The sequence below is a fragment of the Rhinolophus sinicus genome, linkage group LG10 (assembly GCF_036562045.2).
Source record: "Rhinolophus sinicus isolate RSC01 linkage group LG10, ASM3656204v1, whole genome shotgun sequence".
NCBI lineage: Eukaryota > Metazoa > Chordata > Mammalia > Chiroptera > Rhinolophidae > Rhinolophus > Rhinolophus sinicus.
Window position 1 is genome coordinate 104,796,159 of NC_133759.1, and position 17,154 is coordinate 104,813,312.

The 17,154-nt window shown below is 52.1% G+C and overlaps 1 protein-coding gene across 1 annotated transcript in view; it reads right to left on the reverse strand.

Annotated features, from left to right (window-relative positions):
• STK10 (serine/threonine kinase 10) overlaps window positions 1-17,154 on the reverse strand; it is an 86,585-nt gene that overhangs the window by 15,515 nt on the left and 53,916 nt on the right. Inside the window, exons 8-13 of the mRNA XM_019741192.2 lie at window positions 10,905-11,039; window positions 8,793-9,338; window positions 6,351-6,481; window positions 2,515-2,638; window positions 1,880-2,059; window positions 139-231 (exon numbers count right to left, since the gene is read on the reverse strand). Of these exons, the coding sequence (XP_019596751.2) occupies window positions 139-231; window positions 1,880-2,059; window positions 2,515-2,638; window positions 6,351-6,481; window positions 8,793-9,338; window positions 10,905-11,039 (1,209 nt within the window). The remainder of the gene's footprint in view (window positions 1-138; window positions 232-1,879; window positions 2,060-2,514; window positions 2,639-6,350; window positions 6,482-8,792; window positions 9,339-10,904; window positions 11,040-17,154) is intronic.

Consider the following 17,154-nt stretch of genomic DNA (forward strand, 5'->3'; position numbering starts at 1 on the left):
ACGGGCTGGATTTGGGTATTCAGAGTAAGAGATGGGCATTCGAGGAGCAGGGCACAGACAGAGGGGCATGGTCGCCATCAGGGTCTCACACCTGGGACTCCCCAACCCCTGTACCCCAAGTGAGGGGCAAGGACTCACAAGAGACTGCTTCTTCTGCGCGTGCTCCTCCATCTTCTGCTTCAAGCTCTCTTTCCGCTGCTGCCGGGGGAGCTTCTCCACCTCGTTCTTGACCTGCACCAGAGACAGCAGAGAGTGGCCGGGTCAGAGTACCTCCTCACGCTTCCTAAAAACTAAGTCTTCAACCCCAGAACTCCTGGGCCAGGGCGACCAAAGACGAGGCTCAGCTTTCGAGGCAATGCCCCCTGCCCTGCTCTCACCAGGCCAGTCTGACAGGTGGCACCTACTGGTCCCCTCCTGACTGCTGCTGACTCGGTTTCCAGGCCCCCAGTGGACAGGTGCTGTTTCTGCTGCTCGGTATCCATCCCCCTCCTTCTGATGACAGCACCTCAGTTTCCCTCAGGGCAGCATTTCTCAACCCTCCTGTCATTACTGTCCCCTCAGAAGCTGTTTTAGACATCTTTTTTCTAATCACCCACCCCGATGAAATATTAATCCTGCAGATACACTCTCAGTCTGTTAAACCATTATAATACCTAAAATTGTTTTAACCCCTTGGTGGTGATATCACCCAGTTGAGAAGGCATGTTTTAGGTAACCCCTCCTCAGTTCCTGGGGTGCAGGTGGGGCTGACGGCCAAACCCCATCTGTCTCTAGGCTGGGTATATGATCCAGGCTGTCAGTTAGCACACTCTATGCCCTCGCCTCAGGGACTGGTTCAGAGTGAACATGTGACTGTCACTGCACCAGTGAGAGCTTCCAGATGTGCGCTGGCACTAGGGCTAAGCTGCTCTCCGGGAGGATATCAGCCAAGGGGCCACCCGGGAGGGGTCTGCCTGAGACAATCAACACAGGGAAGCAGTGCCAACCACATGCTGTCTATAAGGGACCGACTTAGGTGAAATATACAGGCAGATTTAACTGAAAAGGATTGTAAAAGATGGGCTGGCTATGAGACAAAGTAGACATCCGAACATGGAATATTATCAGCAGCAAAGAGATTACATAAAGATAAAAGGAAGGGTCAGTTCACTAAGAAGATGGCAGTTTTAAATAACAAAAGAACTTCAAAAACATGAAACAAAAACTGAAAAACAGATAAATCCCCAATTATAGTTGGAGACATTAATACTCCTTTCTCATAGCCAATGGAACAAATGGATGGAAAATTAGTGAAGCTACATACATGCCCTAAACAGCACAATTAAGTTGACCTACCTGATATTTATAGAACACTCCACCCAACAATATACATCCTTATACAAACCAAGTATAAAAGCAGAAATCTATAACACTGAAAACAGAAAATCAATGAAACCAAAAGCCAGTTCTTTGAGAGGGTCAACACAATGAATAAACCTTAGCCAGACTGACAGGAAGGGAAGAGAGAGAAGGAAGAGGAGACCAGGACACAGATCATCACTCTGAGGGATGAAAGCGAGACCATCGCCACAGTCCCTACCATTATCAAAAGGACAGTAAGGGAACACCATCAACAGCTGTATTCCAGGAAATGGAACCATTTAGATGAAACAAACTCCTTGAAAGAAGCTGTCACTGAAACCAGGCCCAGATGATGGAGAAGCAGCCCCTAACGGTGCGGCTGGAGCACGGAGAACCGGACAGACCCGGACATGAGCCTTGCAGGTAAACGGCTCCCAAACTACCTGCTGCTGAGGCGAGATGGAGCTGGGGTTTCGATCCCTTGCAGCCGAGAGGCCCCCGTATTCCTCGGCCCAGCCTCTGCCCAGCACACGCTCACCTCCTTCTTCATGAGTTTGAGCTGCTCCTGGAACCTGGCGTAGTCCCGCTCCTGCTCCAGGCGAATCCGCCTGGCCTCGTCCCGGCGGCGCACGGCGTGGTCTTGCTCCATCTTCTCCACCTGCTGCTTTTGCTGGCGCTCCAGGTTCTCCAGCTCAGTGTCAAAGAACTTCTTCTTGGCCTGGAAGTTGAGGAGAAAGTCAACAAAGTCACTTTATACCTGGGAGGGAGGTGGGGGCAGGATGGAGGGAGCCCAGAGCTTGACCTTAGACCTGGGCTTAAATCCCAGCTCTATCACCTTTACTGTGTGACCTGGGACAAGTCACTTAACCTCTCTGAGTCTCCATTTTTTCACATGCAAAAGGGAGACCAGGCCATCTACCTACAATGTTCTTGTGTGGTGCTCCACACAGGTTCATCTCCCTCTAGAGATGCTCCTGTGTGACTCGGAGGAGTGCAATGACCTTCATGGGATTCTGAATTTACAAGTTAATGCCTAATGAGATCGGGAAACCAGGGGAATTGGGCAATTGTGAATTACCCCCCACTGCCCAGTCATCCTGACTTGGCAACTTCTGCTTAAAGAAAACATGGAGGCAGGAAGCCCCATAGGGCCATAGCTTTTCTCACACTCACGTTGATTTCTTGTTCAAAACGCTTCTGCATCTGCTCCAGCTGCAGCTCATGCTTGCTGCTCAGCTGGCTCTGGTTCCGATGCTCTTCCTTCTGGAGCAGCCGAAGTTCCCGGAGTTCCTGGCGCCTGAATAGTTAAAAGATGGGGACATTTCAGTCTGAATGTGGCCGCAGACATCACGTAACTCATAGCTCAGGACACTGAAGGTTGGAGCAGGTTGGAGCGTGGAACAGCACCACGCGAGTCTGGGGCAGAGGCCTGACTGAGACTCAGGCTCATGTGACACTTACGGACAGACAGACATTAATAACCTTAGGGTATACAGAATACTTACAAATCAGTAAGAAAAACAGGACTGGCCTAATTTTTAAAAGCGACACAGAACATGAACAGACATAAAACAAAGGACAAAAAAATTTTTAAACAACCTATATGGATATGAAATGCAAATTAAAAATACCATTTTGATTAACTAAATGGGTGAGGATACAGGAGAAATTGGTACTTTGATAACCTGCTGAGGTATAAACTGGTACAGCATTTCTGGAGGACAATTTGGTAATAAGTTTATGCCCCTTGAGATAGTAGTGCCCCTTCTGGATATTGAGTCTACAGAAGCTTTCATAGATGCACAACAAAATTGAATAAGGATATCAGTAACAATGCTATTTCTAACAGTACAAAATTGGAACCAACTTAAATGTCCATCAACATAGGCCTAATTATATTAAAATACATCCATCTGATGTAATTTTATACAACCAGTAAAAAAATCAAGTATTAGAGGATATTTAGTTACACAGAAAAACATTGACTAAAAATGCAACAATTCTTTATGTACAGACACGGAATAATCTCTAAGTGAGAAAAGCAAGATGTTGACGAGTCAGTCCATTATGAAAAAAAAAACTGTGCCCATGTATATGTGTTTCTGGAAGGATTATACCATAAAATAGTAACACAGGAAAGGAAACTGGATGTCTGGCAGAAAAGTGAGATTTTTCACTGTTTACCCTTCTTTTCAAGTTTGGAACCATGATATTACGTTACCTATTCAAAATGTAAATACAATAAAAACCTGACCTAAACCACACAGTACACCTTCATTTTGTAACCTGTATACTGTCAACGTGTGTGTGTGTGTGTGTGTGTGTGTGTGTGTACACTCACAGAAAATACTGGCCAGATAAACCCCGAAGTGTTACCTGTGGCACTTCTGAACAAATCCATTAAAAATTGATAGGTATCCTTTATATAATCAGAAAAGAAATTAAAACGATGCAGGAAGAACTTGGGCCTCCTGACAGCATGGGGGTGCCCGGGCAGCCTGGGTCCCACGTTCTAGCAGACCAGTGTCTGCAGGCTGCACCATGGCAACCCCTCTGTGAGGCCTTCCTCGCAGCTCTGAGAAGGTAGAGCTGTTCATGGACCTGCCAGCCAACAGCTGCACAACGACAGGTCAGCACACTCTCTGGGGACAGGGAGACCTTGTTTGCATCTTGGCTCTGCCGACTTTCCAGCTGGGCGCCCTCAGGCGCCACTCAGTCTTTGCAGGCTCCTGTTTCTGCACCTGTAAAATGGGGCAGATAACCTCTACCTCTCAGGTTCTTGAGGGTCAAGTGGGAAGATACCTGCAGTGCCAGCCGGGCACACGGCAAACACTCCCTAAGTGGTTAAGTAAGTTCTTGAATGATAATGAGAAGGCAGAGCCAAAGGCTGCCCAGTCAGGGGAAAGGCCAGAGACACTGTGTACAGTCAGAAGCTTCCATCTGAGCCCCTGCTCTCTGGGAAGTGAGAAGGCAGGAGGCGATTTCCAGAGTAGTAACAAAGAAATGGAAACCTTGACTCAAGAGAAAGAGACTTAGAGAACTGATCAAAAAAACAAAGGAATACAGAGGGTAAGCAGCCAGGTTCTAACATTACCTCCCTGCTCACCTGAGTTCTCACATAGGAGGCAGGCAGACACAGGCTGGTGTCTTAAGAAGGAAAGACCCCGCACCAGCCATTTTAGGGAAAAATAGAAAGAATTCTGACCTACAAGCCTCAATCTGGGAGAGTGACTATTTGGTCACATAGTTCAAAAGCGTGAGTGTGACCCAATCCTCCAGCAATGCCTGGATCCAGGTGTGACGAGGGCCGTGGGCCAGCTGGGGAACGATGGGCACCTTCTGCACCACGCTTGCAGCCCATCGGGTTTACCGGCTGCCGAGCGCGCAGGACCACGGCGGGCCAATGAGAAAAGCCTGTTCTCCTTGCGAGCACCTCTCCTGTGCCTCGGCCACATCTCACCTTCCGAACCTGAACAGCACAGCCTCCCACTTGGGAGGAGGGTGCGGGCCCCGGGCCAGGCCAGAGGGCATCGCTTCTAGATGGGGTGTGGAATTCTGCAATTTCAGCCCCAGGAACCTGAACTGACCCGAAGGGAGATGACGGAAAGCCAGCCATTGAGGTCTGAACCTTGAAGAGTACAGGTAACCTCCCAGGGGACCATTCAAACAGAAGGTGGTGTCATCTGCCAACAACAACCATTCCGCTTCCAGCACCCCAGCACCTCCCCCACCCACACAGATGAGGATATCAGTGTGTGAGTGTGAGTGTGCGTGCGTGTGTGCGCGCGTGTGTGCACATGTGTGCTTACGCACGCAGAAACGCCCCCGAAAACTCTGCCTCTCATCTCCCTGCTTCCTAGAGAGAAGTGCCCCCAAGGCATCTAAAACTACTTCTTTGTGGCTTTAGAATATTTGTGCTTTTTTAAAATATGAATGTGCTTGGTGTTCTAGAAATATTCTCCAAACCAAAAATGAACTTTCCCTGTAAAGACCTGGCCCCAAGGGAGCCCTGTGGCTCCGTGACTGCTGAGCCGCCACCCCGCCCCCAGCAGCCCCCAGGAAGCATCCTGGCCGGCAGCCTGGCAGAATCCCCCAGACAAGCCCGGTTAGAACCTGGTGACCGGGGCAAGCGACTGACCTGCCAAGAAACAGTTTCCTCATTTACAAAATGGTGGAAATAGGTTCTCCGTGACGAGGGCTGTTCAGGGGCCTGAGCACCTTACAAGTGCAGAGATGGCTCCTAGCAGACAGCTTTGCCTCCCCCTCCTCCCCAAGCCCATCCCTCCCAGTTTCATGGGTCCGGCCTCCAAAATGTATGTTAAATCCAACCACTGTCCGGGATGGTCCATCTCCCTGCCCACGGGTCTCACCCCCTCTACGGCCCAGACCCATCTTTCACAAGGGATGTCCCAGCTGGTCAGTCTCCAGTTTCACTCTGGCTGAGATAAAATCCACACTTCCACCCCGTCCCACAGGCCTACGTGACCTGGGCCTTACAGCCTCCAAGGACCGTACCCCTTCCCTGTCCTGCTGACCTTACGGTCCGCACACCAGCTCTGTCCTCAGTTCCCTGAACAAGCCAAGTGCCACCCCTCTGTGCTCCCCCAGCTCTGCTCATGGCCGGTTCCTCTCACCCTCAGGCTCTGCTCAAGGGGTTCCCTCGGAGCCGCCCCCTCACCCCCGCCCCACCAAGCCCCTGCGCTCACTGTATCACCCATGACTTCCTTCCGATATCTTGTGCATCACGTGTTGGCCCATGAGGTGTAAGTTCTACAAAGCCAATGGCCTCAACTGTCTGGGTCACCACCGTGTCCCCCATCTGGCGGGTGGACACATGTCTGGATGGATTGGAGCGTGCAGAATATCAGGCAAAACCAGTTTCCTTTTGTCTCCCTGACCATCACTTCATGCTGTAGCCAGACGACTCTCTCACCAAGAAGACCCGCCGTCCCCATCCCTCTCACTGCGGCCCGCCCTCTTAGCGCCTCGGCACTCCTTCCCGGGCTTGCCTGAGAAATCGCATCTCCTCATCCTTCTTCTCATCTTCGCTGATGATCTTGGACGTGGTGATGCTCACCTCTACGCCGTCCACCACAAACTTGCGTGTCCTCTTGAGGGTTTTATTGTACAGCCTGGAGTCCTGGCAGAGGGAAATCAGGAGGCAAAGCTCAGCCTTTCAGCTAAGAATCCACGGGTGACATGGGGGATGGCGCACAGCCTGCCCCACAGCCTCGGCCCCGCCCAGGGAGGACGTGGCTGTCCATCGCCCCCTTGATTCAAGCTTCTCCATCTGGGGGCCTGAGTGTGTGAACTTATCCCTTTTCCCGTCTCTGATCTTGGCCTTCACACACTAGCTATCGGCACTCGCACACAGTTTGTGACGTCAGAAGGAGCTGGGTCCTAATCCTTCCTCTGCCACCTACTGGCTCTGTGACCCTGGGCAAGTCCCTTGTCCTGTCCAAGTCTCCGCTTCCTAAACTTGTCAGAGGAGGAGATAAACAGTACTTGCCTCTCAGGGTGGTTACGAAGGCTCAGTGAGAACATGCACGGGTGACATGTAGCGCTGCACCCAGTACACGGCAAGTGTTCGATGCTTGGTATTTATTTCTGACAATGATTTCAGATCACACTCTTTGGTCCACAATGCCAAAATCCAAAGAGCACGGAAAAGCAAGTTCCTAACTGATTTGGCAGCCAAACTGCACTGGAAGCCACACCCATCTGGAGGCACCATGAATATTCACAATCTTCACCTTTACTCGTGAATAACCACACATTTCACATGCGATTGCTTACAGAGTACTGCCAGGACTCCTGGAGGTAGGTGTTCAGTACCCTGTGAAAGTTCTCCATCCTGATTCGGATGAGGGCTTGCAGGCCTGCCCTGGAGTGGTCATGGCGTCACCCCCCTCTGACCTTTCAACTGGCTTCCAAGGCCCTTGCTGGTGTAACCCAGCCCTGCTTTTCCAATAGTGCCGGGGGTGGGGGGGAGGGGACAGAAGGAGGGAGGCCAGCATGGCTCCCTGCAGCACGCCCTCCAAGTCTGCTTTGACTCCCAGCTCCTGCTCAGTCGAGACCCAGGGGCTCTGGACAGCCACACCCGACTCCCATCTCCCTACAGCATCCAGCGCCCATGTCCTAGGACTCAATTCAAGATGGGTCGGACGAGCCGTGAGGAACGGAGGCTGGCAGAAGAGTGGCGCAGAAGAGAGGAGCCCTGGCGCAGCCCTCACACTACAACTGGTCATGGGGCCCCCGGTCCCTGACGGAACAGGCTGCTCCTCATGCCAGGGGTGCTGACGCAGCCAGTGGACTCTTATCAGGACAGCCGTGTTCCCTGACTCCCTGCCAGCGGGCCAGCAAGGAATGTTCTCAACACCCTCGAGAAGAGGCGGGGGAGACCCTGCTCTGGGTGGGCCGGCTTTTACTGATTTTACAAATTACTTTTTTTCCCCTCTTTTAGTGTCTTTTTAAGAAGAGAAGGAACAGGACGCCTGTCCTAAGGAAGATGGTGGGATGACTGGCCCTGATGCTAATTATACATAAAAGCAGCTGTCTAAGCCTGTCCTGGGGCCTGTTAGAGCCGTTCTTTCTTTCTGTCCCCAATGCTAATTGCGCTAGCCAGCTGCTTCTGCCCCTTTCGCTCCCTTTCAGTTAGCAAGTATTTTTGAGTCTCTACTGTGTGTTTCTCAGCGAGTAAACGACTGAAGGAAAAACAAAAAAATACAGTACCTTCCCTAAAATCGGCTTTGGTTGCGGATGGGACCCTCCGTGTGGCTTAGGTGACCAACGGTGAACTGAAGAATATCCCGGAATTTATCAAAGCGGGCAGGGGACAGGGTCAGCCCCCGCCAGCTCCCTGAGGAGGAAGTGGCCAGACCCCCCACCAGGAAGGCAGAACAGCAGGCGGGGTTCAGATCACAGTCTGGGGTCTGACCAGCTCACTTCCCATCTAAGCCTCTGTCTGCTCATCGGTACCTTGATGAAGGAATGATGGCGGGGCCGCCTTCGTGTTTTTTGCAGGGCCAGGTTGTCAGGCCCAGTGGCCTGTGTCCCCAATTCCAGGAAGGCCACTGAGCCAGGAGAGAGTCTGGAGCCCACACCTTTTCATTCAATCTACCAGTCACCAGCTAGACCACATGGGTGACCAGAAAATAATTCCACTTCTAGAATTCTCTCTCCCAAATTTCACCAGGGTCTTTAACCAAACCCAACTGAAATGGAAACCCAAATTGAAATTTAAACCCAAACCAACCATTTGACATGACTGAACTTGGATATTTTGGAGATTAAACTAGGAATGAAACGAAAAGCCCTTTAAAGGAAAAGCAGTCCTCGTGAGCCACTTAGACTCAGAAGGCAGCCACTAAACACTTTCAAAAACCAAAACGGAGCAGCTGAACGGCCTGCAGCTCTCCTGTCCAAGCCTGTGGCACAAGACGTGGCATTACCTTGATGGACAGAGAGCCCGTCTCTCGGTTCAGGGACAGGTCAGCGGAGAGGGAGGAGCCATAGTCCATGCTCTCGGAGGTGGACAGGCTGCCATAGTCCGAGTTCCTCTTGGAAGGGCTTGGAGACAGCGGGGCGGGGAGCTCCAGGCTGCCATTGGCCAGCTTCTCGCTGCCCAGGGTCTCCAGGGCACTGCTGTTGGGACGGCTCTGGCTTGTCTTTTGGGACCGGATGACTACTGGATTCAGGTCCCCACCCTGGTCAACAACTTGCTTCTCCTCGGATACCGGAATTCTGGCATTCATTGACACGGGTCGGGACTTCCGGAGGGGCGCAGGCACAGCCAGGCCATTTTCATTTCCAGGGGCCACATCAGGGGGGCTGGTGGTTTGGAGGCATCTGTTTCCAGAGGGCTCACTGGGCCCATTCACACTGTCCTGAGGCTGGCCTGGTGGCAGTGGGGTGACAGATGATTCCTGGAGAAGCTTGTCAGCATCGAGGCTCACCTGACTCACCTCAGAAGGGTGGGGAGTGTGGTTCCCCAGAGGCTAAAGGGAAAAAAAAAAAAATCAAGGCCACGCTGTGGTATGGCCAAGGCAAGACTCAGAGACACGGTGTGGCTGGAAAGTCAAACACCACACGGCAAAGAGGACCAAGGCAGGGGCAGCCGAGAAGGCAACTCTTTCCCGGAAGTCACAATCCTCAGTGCTCCCGCCCGCCAACCAGCAATAAAACTACTCCTTGTTTTGAGGAGCAGGAATCTCCCAATTGTCTCTAAGCTTAGTTTAATGTCTGTTATTCCTCCTAGGAGTGGAGGCGACTGGCCAGCTGGGCAGCTCGTGCCTTGCCCAAAGGGGGCAGTGGCTACTCAGCTCCAGGAATTGTGACAATGAAGGAAAATGGGTCCCCTGTGGCCAGACCTTCCAGTTTTTCAAGACAAGCCAGAAGCTGGATATTTACATGGCAGGTCCTGATTTTTAGATGGCAACTAATTCAAGTTTTTAAAAAAGCTACATAAAAGCCAAATCAAACCTCTCCAAGAGGCTAGATTCAGCCTACCAGCCACTAACTTTTTAAGGTTTTATTTGGTAGAGCTTTGGGGGGCTGCAAAGTACTGGAAATGTTGCTATTATGAAACAGGACACCCACTTCTCTGGATAAAACATAAATGTCCAGCCTAATGAATAAAGCGGGCATTCACGTGGCCGCCTCCCAGAGCAGGAGCGGGACACTACCCACCCCAGAGACCCTCACCCACGTGCATGCTTCCCACTGACAACATCATTATCCTGACTTCGCTCTTTAAGAGCTATAGGTTGGTTCGCCTGCTTTTAAACATGATAATTAATGGACTCACACTGTAAGCATTTCCTCGGGTCCTGATAGCCACTGGGTTTTGACCGTGGAGATAGAAGCTTCCAGAAGCAACTCTAATCCACCTTCTATTTAACACCCAGCCCCTGCCTCACAATGTCCACGGCACCATTTGGACAGCAAATGTCCCCTCCTGGGACAGGCCCTCCCCAAACCGCGAGACCAGTGATCCCACAGCGGCAGCTCACAACAGGATCCAGCCTGCAGACGTGTTTGGCTTGGCTCAAATGGATGTCCTTTTTTTTTTAAATTAGTTTTTATTTAAATTTAAATTCAGCCAAGTGCTGGAGCTGCAGCTGGGTTACGAATGTGCCAGGGTCCCCTGGACACTCAGAGCAGCCAGGTAGGGTCTGGGGTGGCCGGACCTCTCGGCCTGTCGCCTCTGGTCACGTGCAGCCTTTACCTGCATGGACCCCGCAGCACACTACAAACACGCTCCTTCTGTATGTGAGCCCAACAGGAAAGAGGCTGGGAAGCAAGTGTCAGCCACCAACTTTTAAAAACTGGAAGATCTCATTTGAAATTGAGATTCCCGGTCTTTTCCTGAACATTTATTACATCCGGCCAACACGCCATGTGGCCTCACCCTGGCCCACGTGCCCTATGGCCTGGGAGCCGTGACCTCTAAGCTGCGGAGGCACGGAAAGGACTCCTTCCTGCACCTCCCGGGCCCATTCCCACCGCCGCCGAGGCCCGCAGGGGTCCCCTCCCTCCCCAGCAGCTGCTCTTCTGGGCCTTACAGAGGTGGCATCCACGGTGTCCTCCTCTTCCCCTTCGTCTCGGCCATCTTCAATCTCCTCCATCACCTCGGCCTTGGCCTCGGCCACCAGCTCCCGCAGAGCCTTGTTACTGGTGACACTGCTGACAAAAGGGTGCTGAGGGGACAAGACACCTGGATTAGAACCACTTTGGGATGGGGGGGTGAGGAGGGCAAGCAAAGCTGGGGGAACATGAACTCGGGAAGGGAGACCCAGGGGCAGCTCAGAACGTCCTGTGTGTGATAAAAGAGGGCAAATGCCAGCTCTGCCACTCACCAGCTGTGTGACCCTGGGTATGTCACGTTCCCTCTCTGAGCTGCAGGCACCTCACCTCTGAAGAGATGAAAATGCCAAAGGCCCAGGGAGGTCACGACACGATAATGGACATGGGCGTGCTCAGCCCAAAGCAATGTTTGGGGCGGTTTGTGTATTTATTTTCTGTTTTACAAGGTTTTAATGTATGTTTTTAAAAATATATTATACACACAAATACTTCACTGAACTATTACACACAGTAAAGTCCACAAATATGAAGCACAGGGACTCTTCCTGTGTTCCTCATATACACACATCAGTATAACCACCCGGCTCAAGACTGACTGTCTCCGCCACCTGGGAAAGGTCCGTGCCCCCGAGTCAAACCCACACCCCACCGCTGCCTGGCTCAGACTAGTCATGCCTGCCCTCTAACTTCGTATGAACAGAATCACAGTGTCTTTTATGGCTGGCCTTCTTCACACCTAAGCTGAAGCTGAGTCACTCCAGGGGCGCGTGTATCACTGAACTATGCCTTTTTCACTTCTGTGCCACCGTCTATTGCGTGAATATGCCAGTCTATTCACCCACTCTGCTGCCGGGGACATGGGTGTTGTTTCCTGGTTTGGGCGACTTTGGATTAAGCTGCTATAAACACGCTCGTGTGTCTAGGTGGACGTGTATTTGCAAAAGTGTGAGGCAGGGTGGCGTATGCTCCATCCCAAGGCGTTTACAGAAATCCCACAGCTCTGTCACAGGCCTTGTGAAACACCAAAGCTCGTGAGGCCCCAGCAGATGTGACATCAGCACAAACACCTCCCTGGGGAGCTCTCGATGGGCATCTTCTCTCAGCACCGTGGATGTGGCAATCCGACCCACCGCCCACCCACGGCTGGCTGTGCAGAGGAATGCTGCGGGTGGGGCTGTCATTAGGTTGGAATTTGCTTATTTGAAATTTACGGGAATGCTCTCAAGAGATTCACTGTTTTTACTGTCAGAAAATTTATCAAGGAGGAACAGTGTCAAGATTGCAGGGAAGTACGCAAAGGACTCAAGAAAATAAAATTTTTCTGGCACCTTGAAAACATATTCACAACTGATAGGTCCACTAAAATCATTTTTTTAATCTTTTGTTCATTTAAAACAGTTCATTTGGGAACGGCCACGAGGCCACACCCTGTCCAGCTTGGGCACCTTACTTTGCACACCTGACAGCAGTAAACCTCACTCACTAAGGAGCCCTGTCACTCAGTTTTCCCCAAATTAGTGTGACTTTCTCTAGTTAGGCCACACTAGTAGAGACTGTTAGAAATTCATTTCATGTCTTCCCCATATCCCCTTTCATCCACTGATTCACACCACAGCCAAGTGGTAAGGCCAGCGATGTACCAGGTGCTGAAATAAGGCTGAACAAGAAGACAGGCGAGGTCCCTGGCCCTTGGAGGCTTGCAGCAGAGTGGGAGACGACAGGTAACCAAATGACACACAAGACCATTTCAGGTCGGGGAACAGGACAGCATGAGGCTGGAACAACCTACCCTGGACAGTGGAGGCTACTTTGGTCTGTGGTCTGAGGGGCCTCCCTGGAGAGGTGACATTTGAGCTGAGACCTGAGGAATATGAAGGGGTTGGCCAGGGAAAGATTTGGGAACAGAGCATTCCAAGCAGAGGGAGCAGCAAGTGCAAAGGTCCTGAGACAGGACTGAGGCTTGGTGTGCTGGAGGCACTAGGCCAGAGTCCCAGAAATTGTGGGAGAGGAGAGGGGAGGTGCACACAGGGCCTCTGGGCCTTGGTGAGAAGCTGAGACTTTATTCTCAGAAGCCACTGCAGCAGGGCGGTGATAGTAACAGTTACCATTGAAAGGTGTCACTCTGGCTGCTGCGTGGTTCCAACAGGTCTCGAGTGGGACCATTAATGAGGGTTACTAATCACAGGACACAAGGAGTGTAGGAATACAGCCTGACTGGAGCCAGGCTGCCCGGGACAAACTCCTGTTTGCACCACCAGCTTGGGCAGGTCAACTGCTGAGCCTCAGTGTACTACTCTGCATACTGGGAGCAACAGGATGGTTGTTCTAAGCATTATAGTAAGTGCTCAAAATACAACAGCCAGATCCGAGAGGAACCTGCCATCTGCTCCTTCAGGAAGAGGAACAGCTGCTCCGTGCCATCTCTCTGGGGTGCCCCGAGATGCCACACAGCTCACCAGCTGGTCCCTGCCCTCTGGCCAGGACCTCTCGGCCATCTACACAGACACCCCATCCAAGAACTCGAGCCTCTTTTCCTCTGTGTGCTTAGAAACCATCAGCCGGGGAGTCCCACATGCCAACACTGGCTTTAGAACATGCCAAATAATGCTTTCAAGTTTTCAGGTGTCAGCACCTTCCCTCCAATCCTCCCTTCTAACCTCTTCTCTTCCTCTCCCTCTTTCATTTCTTCTTCATTCATTTAGAGGCAGCTTACCATCGTGGTCAAGAGAACAGGCTTTGGAACCAGATGACCAGGATCAGAATCCCAGCTCTTGTCGCTTACAAGCTGTGTGACCTTGTGCAGGCTACCTAACCTCTCTGTGCCTCAGTCTTCTATCTGACAGAGATCTGAACAGCACCTACTTCACAGAGCTGTTATGGTGATTCAATCAGTTAACATTTGTTCAACATTTAGAAAAGCACCTGGAACAGACACAGGATCACATGGTCACACAACAGTATGTTAAGTAAAAGTCAGTCAGTGTATGTAACAAATACTTGTTGAAGGCCTTTTCCATACCAGGCACTGCTCTGAATGCCTGGGTCACATCACTAAACAAAACAGACCTTCTGTCCTCAGAGAGCTGACATGCTAGTCAGGAAGATCAACAGGAAACTTAATAAACAAGTAAGTTACATACCACCATGCTATGTGCCATGGAAAAATTAAAAGTAGGGTAGGGAAAGGAGACTCAGGATGTAGGGGGAGCAGCAGGTTTGCAGTGTTAAATAGGGAGGCTGGGGGAGGACTTGCCAACGAGCTGTCATTTGCACAATGACTGAAGAACAGAGAGTCAACCATGAGGGTGTCTGGGGAAAAGAGCATTTCAGGCATCGTGCAGAGCTGGTGCAAAGGCCCTGGGGCAGGGTGTGCCCGGTGTGTCTGAAGAACAGCAAGAGGGCCAGAGTGTCTGATGCAGAGTGAAGGGTTAAGATGGGGAGGTGGACAGGTCACACAAGACCTTGCAGGTCACTGAGATTCTAGATTTTACCCTGAGTGGGACGGGAGCCATTCAGGAACCAAGAGGGATGGGAGCTGGCTTATGTGTGAAAGGTTCCCTGTGGCTGCTGTGCTCAGAACAGACTGAAGCAGGGCAGGGCGCCCAGTGAAGAGGCAATAATCCAAGTGAGAGATGAGGGTGGCTCAGACGGGTGCAATGGGGGTGGTGGGAAGTGGTCAGATTCTAGCATGTTCTGAAGGAAGGGACAATCGGATTTCTCCACAGAATGAATACGGACTGTGCGAGAAAGAGAGGGGTCAAGGCTGCTTGCGAGGTTTGGGGCCTGACCGCTGGAAGGGTGGGGTCACCATCGGTGGGGCATCTTTGGGGAAAGGTGGTGAGCGGTGGACGTGTGAAGTTTGAGGTGCCAACTGGGCATCCGAGGGGGATGGAGAGTGAACGGCTGGACACGAGGGTGGGGGCAGGGAGAGCAGCCTGTGAGTCGTGACACACGGGACGAGATGATCAAGGTGAGTGGAGACAGCAGAGATGGCCCCGGCACACTTCCACACGCATGCGTGGGAAACGGGGAGCATGTGAAGGAGGCTGAGAGGACTGACTGGTGAGAAGGAAGGAAACCGAGAGAACGTGGGGACTGCGAGTCAAGAGCTGACAGCAAGGAGGACGAGGGTCAACGGTGGCTGCTGCTGGGTCCAGTGACACGAGCACTGACCAGCAAGACGTCCAGCAACACAGAAGGCACTGGCGACCTTGACAAGGACGCCGTGACAGACGGGGGTGGGTTTAACATCAAGTTCAACAGGGGGCGGCCAGATGGCTCAGTTGGTTATAGCGCGAGCTCTCAACAACAAGGCTGCCGGTTCAATTCCCGCGTGGGACGGTGGGCTGTGCCCCCTGCAACTAAGATTGAAAACGGCGACTGGACTTGGAGCTGAGCTGCGCCCTCCACAACTAGATTGAAGGACAACGACTTGGAGCTGACAGGCCCTGGAGAAACACACTGTTCCCCAAAATTCCCCAATAAAAAAAAAGATCAAGTTCAACAGGTGCAGACTGAGCACCGATGTGTGACAGCCACTGGGCTACAAATGGTTCCTACGGAATCTCATTCACTCCTAGTTCTGAGAAGTGAGCCCGCTTCACAGCCTACAGATGAGGCAACCAAGGCACAAAGTGAGAACTGAGGTTCCAGGAGGTTCCAGGCAAGCGACCCTGACGTCAGAGCCTGTTACCACTGTGTGCTACGGGCCCAAAGAGTATCTGTGCAAGTCAGTGAAGGAACCATAAACCAAAAGGGGCGTAAGTCAGTCAGCTCAAAGAGCTGGGAGCAACCTTCTAGAAGCAGGCAGATACAAGGGCTGAGGTGGGGGCATGACCAACTCTGGAAGGGGCACTGGAACTACCTCGGTTTCCCCAGGCCAGGTGACCTTGGGAAGCCTGCTCTACTCCTTGGGTCCTCACCTACGGGGGGAAGATGCTCCATCTTCTCTCCCTCGGACATGGAAAGTCACCTGGAAAAAGCAGGCTGCAGCCTAAGCTCTGCAAGGTGCTTCATTTAGCTCAAAGGCTCTCTCCTTTCTTCCGCGACCCTTTCTGTCTCATGCCAAGAATCCTCCGGCAGGACATTTTTTCCAACTATGGAACGGAAATTCCTGGCTCAGACCAGGGCTCCAGGGCTGCCATGTGAGGATGGAGGACAGCTGTCTCCTCCTGGTGGAATGTCCTGGAGGCCGGACGTATGGGGCCAGGAGGGCCTGCTTACAGGAAACAATTCGCCCCATGCGCCCTGGAGCTTCTGCATCTGACAGTGACAGCAGGCCCACCCCACCCCCACCTCTGGCTGGCCAAGTCCAGCCCCTTCTGGACACAGCCCCACCAAACACCATAATACCCAGAAAATGAGGCCTCTGGTCCTCCAGACATTTGCTTTCAAAAACACTGCAGAAATCTACAAGGAACAATTGTGACCCCCCCAGAAAACAGACCCCATTTTGCATTTTTTAATAATTTGATTCAATGAATCAAACATTCACTAAGCACAGTGCTTAATAGTAAGCTAAGCAGTTCAGGGCATCTTCCCACTTAAGCCTCACAACGGCCCTATAAGGGGGGCGCTGCTCTAATCCCCATTTCAGGGAGGACTGAGTCACAGAGCGGTTACGCTACTCACCAGGGTCTCTCAGCCAGTAAATGGCAGAGCTGGGATTTGAACCCGGGACTTTCCAACCCCAGGCCACACAATCACTGAGTTGCACATGCCAGAGGGACATGAAGAAAGACTCAGCGCTTGGTGTGGCCTCTTCCTCCTGTACTCCCACCAGAGTGGACAGGGAGGGAGTGGAGGGGCAGCCCGCCCCATCCCCCAGGCCCACTTCCTCTCCCAGTAGCTGTGGTGGGAACAGTGATGAGCAGACCTGGGGACAACTGGGCAGGTGCAGCTTTCAGAACACAAGGCATCAGCGCAGGTGAAGGGCGGCTCACAGCAACCTGCACGATCTCAGAAAGCTTCAGGGAGACCATCACCCACGTCCTCACGTGAACATGCACAGCCAGCTAAGGAGATGCTCCACAAGTCCTCCAGACTGGTGTCCAGATTACACACACAGCCACCAGAGGGACGCGTGTAAAGGTCAGTCAGATGGTGTCCCCTGCTGCAAACCCTCGGGGTGCCGTCACACAGAGGGTAAAACCCACGTCCTGGTTTGGGCCTGCGAGGCTTTGCATGGTCCTATGCGACCTGGCCCTGCAGCAGAAGCGAGCATAGCGG